Source organism: Limulus polyphemus, unplaced genomic scaffold, assembly GCF_000517525.1.
Source record: "Limulus polyphemus unplaced genomic scaffold, Limulus_polyphemus-2.1.2 Scaffold1983, whole genome shotgun sequence".
NCBI classification, from domain to species: Eukaryota; Metazoa; Arthropoda; class Merostomata; order Xiphosura; family Limulidae; genus Limulus; species Limulus polyphemus.
In genome coordinates, this window is record NW_013667593.1 from 20,735 (window position 1) to 29,002 (window position 8,268).

General features: G+C 34.3%; 1 protein-coding gene across 1 annotated transcript in view; it reads left to right on the forward strand.

Moving 5' to 3' along the window:
• Window positions 1-8,268, forward strand: part of LOC106465566 (glucose transporter type 1-like) — a 35,967-nt gene that overhangs the window by 14,208 nt on the left and 13,491 nt on the right. Inside the window, exons 5-8 of the mRNA XM_013925792.2 lie at window positions 223-311; window positions 1,514-1,612; window positions 3,098-3,310; window positions 7,745-7,820. Coding sequence (XP_013781246.1) covers window positions 223-311; window positions 1,514-1,612; window positions 3,098-3,310; window positions 7,745-7,820 — 477 coding nt within the window. The remainder of the gene's footprint in view (window positions 1-222; window positions 312-1,513; window positions 1,613-3,097; window positions 3,311-7,744; window positions 7,821-8,268) is intronic.

The window sequence follows — 8,268 nt, forward strand, 5'->3', positions numbered from 1 at the left end:
CGGCCAAAAAAATTAGGGTACCATGAAATACAAAAACTCATAGACTAAGCCTAAAACAACGTATAAAATATAAAAAAGAGGAAAAAAACTAATAAACTAATTCTATGTTAGCCTTATAAAAGTTAAATTGTTAGCTTATCAGTATCATACTTACATGGCTACTTTAGAAAGGTTAAGAATCTGTGAATTTATTGGTATATATATATTATCTTTGTATGACAGCCTTACAAAGGTTAAGAAGCTCAAGTCAAGTAGAAGATGATATTGAAGAAATGAAAGCAGAAGAGCGAGCTCACCAACAAGAAGTAGAAGTAAGTTTGATGTAATTAAAGAATTTGGTATCCAGATTTTTACTCATGCAAGTGTAAATCAATTGCAACATTTTTATCAGACTTTACAGTTTTTTGCATGTGAAAAAGGAAGGATTTACTACAGAAACTTGTATAATGTTTAATTTCCTTATCATATTGAGGTGCAATAGATCATTTGTGACTTTCAACATTGGACCTTATCTTGCAAAACAGACGTACGACAATACAGTCGACAAGGTTATAGATGTAAGACAGATGTGCATCAATACAGCCTGCAGGATTGTAGATATCAAACAGAAAGAATTGGGGTTTGGGCTGTAAAAAGCTGTATCTACTCAAATTAACTAAAACAATAATGGCAATGTAATATATAATCTAGTTTAGGTAAAATAGATTCAGGTCTCGATGAAATGCGTCTGGGGCACAGACCCTGGAGACCAATGTCAAGTGATGACATGTATTAATCATTGATGATAACAAGGCTGAGTTTTAAGAGAATGCGTTAAGATAAATTTTAGAAATACCAAGTAGGTGTACCATCAATTTGCTATCAAATAAATAATAATTAGTTTAACAAAGTAGATAAGACAGTAGAGATGAAAGAAGCTGGTTTTTATATCAGTTTATCTGCAACTTAACCTCAAATTTTTACAGATTTTTCTGAATGATTAGTTGTACCTGGATATCACAAGAAGAAGAAGTGGATGAAAAGGTTTCGATAGCCTCTTTTTGTTGTTAAAAGACTAACTTATGTCAAATTTCATGCCATCATTGAATGCTTATAATCATGTTTGTTTGGGCTGAGCATTCCTGGCTGTGAAGTTAAGGTTCCATTGTTAGAGTCCTGTTACTGAAAAAAAAAATTGAACTCTGCATTTTGGAGTTGTGTGATAAGGGTGACCATCAAATTCTGTTATTTGGACTGAAAAGCATAGCCTAAGAGTTTGTGGTGCATGATGCTTAATGGCTGCCTGCCCCTCTAGTATATTATTTCAAAATTGGGTACAGCTAGCTAGTACAGATGGGTCTTGTGTAGCTTTGCAAGAAATCACATAAACAAACAAATAAACAAACCTTGTCACGATGAAACTGAACACCCATGTTATTCTATTGCCACTTTCTATAGATGTATATGTTTATGTACTATACTGTAATAATTTGTCTCTGTATGGCATTTATTTGTGAAAATGTATATTCCACAGATAACCATGTGGCAGTTGATCAGAAACAAGTCACTTCAACTTCCGTTGTTAATTGGTGTCATCATGCAGTTGTCACAGCAACTCTCGGGCATCAACGCAGTATGTATTCAACTTTGATGATAGCGTAGCTGAGTGTTTAGTTGTAAGTTTTAGGGCTGCAGAGTACTGATTTATTTGACATATATTCAGTTTTCTTTTGGACAAATCACAGCTAGCTAGTTTCAAAAAATGACAGTAATGGCTAAGACAAATAGAAAAGATTGGGCATTGTATTAGTTGATATTTAGCCTACATTTAAATATTTCCTAGGTGTTGTGAATAATTATCTTGGTTTGAATATTAAGATTTATGGAAATTACATTATTGAAAACGTACAACTAAAATGTATTATTTAAGCTATTTATTAACGTCAGTATTACAGAAGGCTATAATGCTGTTAGGAAGCTACAGATTAATGGAAATCCTAAGCCTCTTGTGTTGGTATATTTTAAACTTTCCATATCAATAACTGAAAATTGTTGTTAGTTAAATATTATTTGAAATAATACTTGCTTGCAGTCCAGTTCTTAAAGGAAAAATCTATTAATATAAGCTATTGTATAAAGTAAAAAAAATATTAAGTCTTACATGAAATGTGAAACAATTCTCACATAAGTGATTAACTTTGTTTAAAAGTGGCATGGCAAGGGTAAGGAAGAACTGTTGAGTGAAGGGAGTTCAGAAAATTGATTTTAAAAAAATATTCAAAGTGGTATACTTAGGCAAATTTATATGTAGTATGTTAATATGATACGGATGAAACTTTTAAGGCCAACCACAAGTTACAAGTAACACACATACTTTAGAGAAGAATGAAAGGTCGTGCAGGAAAGCCCACACAAAACACAAATAATATCTAAAGACTAAGAATTCAGGATATACAGCAGTTCTATTTCCACCATGACATTTTAACTCCAAACTTCTCTTATTGATAGGAACTTCAAATATTCATAGGTAAATCAAAATAGATCAATATGCCGAAAGTTAAGCTAAATCTTTATAAACTTATTTAAAAAAAATGGGTACACTTGGATCGGTATAATACATGTGACTGAGAAAATTTTTCACCTTTCTCAATTTATGTGTGTTTAAAAAGAAGTAGTCCAAGCATTAAAGTAAAAAGTATTATTAAAGTTTCATTTTTATAATTATAAGCTGTTAGCAAACTGTGGCGAGAAACAATATTTGCTTACTTTGAAAAAGACGTTCTATACAAACAAACAGTTAAGAACTGAAGTTTCTAGTTGTATGATCTCTCAACTGTCTAACTATGTTGGTCATAAAGAATTTCATTGAGGGGGTAAAGTTAAAGGTATGGATAATGACATGATGTTTTCTTTATTAATATACATTTCATAGCAAAAGGCTGTTTAAGGTTCACTAATTTTATGATAAGGTATTGTACTCAGATTTTTTTTTTCTGTGTTGTCGTATAAGATGTGATATGAAACATATTTGTTTACATGATAATGACTAGCTGAGAACAACAGTTAAGAATAATGGTATCAAGGCAGTTTGTTTGATAAAAGACTTATCTTTCACTAGGTGTTGTACTATTCCACCAACCTCTTCACTGAAGCAGGGCTTTCAGAAACAACATCAAAGTTTGTCACCATTGGAGTTGGAGTTGTAATGGTCATCATGACACTTGTGTCTATCCCTTTGATGGACAGGGCAGGGAGACGGACATTACATCTCTATGGTCTAGGGGGCATGTTTATTTTTAGTATTTTCATCACCATCTCATTACTTGTTAGGGTAAGAAACATATTTATCAAGAAGAAAAAAAGTTATCAAGTTTATTTTGAACATAAACCAAATGTTGTTGTTTTGGTAAAAATGTAATTTTGGATAATTCATTATTTTTATTTGCTTAGATAAACATGTAGAACATAACAGTAACATGATTAATAATATTGTGATTTTGTTAAGATTTTGTTGTGAATTTGTGTGCAAAGCTCTTTTTTTTTAATACCAGAGCTCAGCATTGGTGAATATATCTCATGTACCAAATTTTGGGTTAATAGAATGTATCTGTAAATAGTAATGTAAAATACAATATGATATGTGGTGTACAGAGGGATAAATGCACCTTATTTCAGTGATTTGTTTCGACACTACACTGTTAAATGGTGAAGGTTTTGTAGCAACACTACACTGTTAAATGGTGAGGGTTTTGTAGCGACACTACACTGTTAAATGGTGAGAGTTTTGTAGCGACACTACACTGTTAAATGATGAGGGTTTTGCTGTGGACCAGATGAATATATATTTCAGGTGCTCACATCTGTAAATGTACACCACAGCATCAACACCTACAAAACCTTCACCATTTAACAGTGTAGTGTTGCTACAAATTCCTCACCATTTAACAGTATAGTGTCGCTACAAAACCCTCATCATTTAACAGTGTAGTGTCGCTACAAAACCCTCACCATTTAACAGTGTAGTGTCGCTACAAAACCCTCACCATTTAATAGTGTAGTGTTGCTACAAATTCCTCACCATTCAACAGTATAGTGTCACTACAAAACCCTCACCATTTAACAGTGTAGTGTCACTACAAAACCCATCCATTTAACAGTGTAGTGTTGCTACAAAACCTTCACCATTTAACAGTGTAGCGTCACTGCAAAACCCTCACCATTTAACAGTGTAGTGTCGCTACAAAACCCTCACCATTTAATAGTGTAGTGTTGCTACAAATTCCTCACCATTCAACAGTATAGTGTCGCTACAAAACCCTCACCATTTAACAGTGTAGTGTTGCTACAAAATCCTCACCATTTAACAGTGTAGTGTTATGACTGGTAGAATATGTTTCAGCCTTTCTTAAAAAAGAATATTCCTATAGTAAAATTAGTAAATGATGTAGAGGAAAAAAAACATATTTCAGAAAGTAAAGTCATCAATGTTCACAGTGAAAGTGAAAAAAAACTCACATAGTCAAACAGTTAGAATAACAATGGGCTTCTAAACTACACTCCAACACTATCTTCAATAATGCCTTCAGTCACATAATGGAAGCTATGGTTTTCAAAGAAAACCCTTGACCCACAAAAAACTGTAATGAAGCTGGACATATCTTCTAGTATTTCAAACAAGAGATTTGGAGTTTACAAAGGTTCACATGTGTCCGGCTACATCCTGAAATGAGTTGCTAGTTTTGCGAGAAAGCTAACCGAAGCAACTGGAATCACAACTACATACCTGCTGATTCTCCAGTGCTGCTCTACTACACTTTTGTACCATTTGTCTGAGCTTGGAAACTGACTTCTCACTTACAATGGAGGATCTGTTAAAAAATTTGACTATATTTGTGGTCTCACTAGTCATTCGTTACAGAAGTTTGTCACAATTGAACCTGCAGTATCTGGCTACTAGGTGTTAATCAATGGAGCAAGAACTTCCAAGAACAACATGGGAGTTGTAAGACTGTGGAATTAATTTAAGTATAAGTCATGAGTACTCAATTATCATTCCTTATTGTGTTCGGGGAAGATACGATAGCATTTATGTAAGTTGCATATGCAATTTTAACTTCATAAATTGCATCCATTTATTCCCAGTTTGCCCCTGAAGAAGAAAGGTCCACCTTTCGAAAGTGCTCCGGTTATAGTAAATTCTGCTTTGTGTGGCATAATTTAATGACTTTTAAAACCATACTGTTGTTTGTGTTTGCTATGCCTTTCTTCTTACATGTTCAAACTTCCAAGACCTGAAAGAGATAAAGCACGCACACACACACACAGTCACCTGATCACTCCATCAAGATGAGGCTCATGGAAAGATAAGTGTAGTGATTTGCTACGAGTAAATGCAAGTGATCAGACTCAATGTGAAAAATGGGCAAAAGACAACAATGAAAGTGTAGACAATAGCTACACTACTGTTCTCCGGTACACTTGAAGATATTTTCCTGAGCACTATACTAAAACTCAACATCTTTAACCCATTGTCACAAGTTTTGTTACATCTTGCTGCTGCAGTACTTAAGAAACTTGTGTTGACCTCTATTATTTCCTGGTGTGTCTGTGACCTTATAAGTTGCCAACCACTCTCCTGACTCCAGAAGGCTTTCAGGGACCAGGATTTAATCCCCGTTTTATTGCTCTCAGGTCTATATATTTAACAAGAAGAGAAAGCCAGAGAATGTTTAAAAATATTCTTAAATTTCCAAACGTATCAAAAATATTACATTTTAACTTTGTTCCATCTTTCACCAACACAACTGTGCAACAACTGAAGTTGGCTTTTCTGTGGTGGCTTTATGTTATGCAGTTAAACCATGACTTTCTCACTACACAGGTAACCTTTCCTTCTCTTGCTTCATTCATTCCGACATTTCTCACATGGTGATTTTATGTATGTTTATCAGACCTAAGTGTAGCTATACAAGACACAAACATCAATGTTAGTTAGTAAGAGATTTGAGCTCAGTGGGAGACCATAGCAACGAAACAGAGCTTCACTGTCAGCTGCTGATTCAGTCTTACACTTACCAACCATACTACCGTCTATGGGCATAGATGCTTAACATTACCAACACAAAATAAAATAAACATTCAACATACTAGAAAAATTTTGAGAGGGTAAAAACGACATGATTCAAAAGTTGAGAAAGCTTTAGACTTCTTTCTTATTTGTAGGTTCCGGCCAGTCTTCTATCATAGCAGGATCTGTAGACAGTCTGCCACTGTGCATTATAAACCCAAGAAATTTCTCATTAATTTGTATGAGAGAATATTTCTGTGACTTCAGTTTCAAAACCTGCTTCTTGTCTAAAAAAATTGAAGCATCATGCTCAGTTTTTGAACTACAAAATCAAATAAATTATTGGAGCTCCTCTGTCAACTGATGTATTTATCTTTGTGCCAGTTTACTTTCACAGGCACATTATAAGCCAAGATCTGTCCCATAAATGCTGAACTAACCAGCACAATTGTTGGAATAGACAGATAGCCATTTTCTCACAGTTCAGTGGCCAGATCAAACCTAGGACTCACTGGCTTAAACTAGCATACCAAATGGCACTGACAGCCTGTCATCATCTGTGGGCTTATTGTCTACTATTTGTTCTACTTGGTAGGAGTCTGGGCTCTGCAAGGGGACAGGGAAAGAACAACTACATCACCACTGACCAAACTGTCCAAAATAAGCATTTTCCTTTGGATGACTAGCCATTTGCATCATTAGCAAGGTGAAGCAGGGAGAATTAAGATATCTCTGGCAATGGTTCAGTTTGAATGGAGTTACTGTCTGATGTACACATGGATTTTGCCACCTGTTGCATGTGACATTGACAATTTTGTGGCTGCATCTCTGGAAGAGTTACATCACTGACCACTCTAGGCTTTCCTCTCTTTGGAAACTTACATGAGGCTACCACTTTGTATTTTTGCTGCTTCTGTTAGAGACTTCATTTTTACCACACAAGTGGTGTTGCATGGACTTGCTAAGAGGTTTCTCCTCAAACTCTTTGACAAAAATGTCTTCTTGATTGTATGCTGCCATGATGGGATATGCTTTACTATGATTAAAATGATTTTTCCCAGCAGATGGCTGTATTTTATAGTGGGTCAAAATTATGACACATGCATAACACAATGGCATACCAGCTATAGATATGATCAAGTTCCAAGTGTTCCACAATATCAAGTGCTAAACCATCTATGCTATGTAACAGTTACTGCATCACCTGTTCATTTATCCAGGAGTTCCAAACAGAATCTTGGTAAAAACTGCTTGAGGAAATGATCTAGTTACAGTTATGTTCCTCAGCAAGCTCTGATTTTGTGCTTGAAAGATAATGATGGTTTAATACAGTTGTATGTTTTACTGTATATCATTTTAAAATTCATATAAAAATTGTATACAAAGCATGTGCTGATCTTGTGTTGTTACAATTGTTGTTACTGACATATTGCAGGATTTTCCCATTGTGTGAGATAGATCTAAGTGATTACTGTGATTATAATAATTATAAATCTGTACCAAGTTTATTTATTACTCTTTAAAAGGCTATGATAAATCAGATATCATAATTTAAAAAGATTACTTGACTTCTAAAACTTGTCATCGGTTATGATGAACTTATACAGATAAATAACTCTTAAAAAACTTTTTAAAGTCACGTCATCAACTTACAACTTAAAAACTATTTATCCATTTTTCTCTTCTTTTTCCTTCTAGTTTCTTTATGAGTGGGTTACCTATGTAAGTGTTGTCAGTACACTTAGTTTTGTTGTCTTCTTTGCCATTGGACCAGGTGAGTTAAAATTCTCTTTTTAGAATTATTATTACTTTCAACAAAACAATGAAACTTTTACGAGTTTCAGTATATTATATGTTTATATTCCGGCTATGGCTGTTTAATATGCATGCGTTTGATAATTTCCAAGAGCTTTCAGTTGAGTTTTAAGATACTTTCCTAAATTTTCTAAAAGTAGCAGTAACGTATTTAGAAGTATTTTTCTATTTGCAAAAAAAGTGCCACTCATCTCCTCATTTATGTAGCAGTGCATTGTATACACTTATAAACTTATACAATAACTGTGTTACTTTTAACATCCAAATAAAAAAAAATATAAATACAGTACTTCTTTATTTTAAGCCCCCCCCAGTGGCACAGCGGTATGTCTGCGGACTTACAATGCTAGAAACCGGGTTTCGATACCCGTGGTGGGCAGAGCACAGATAGCCCATTGTGTAGCTTT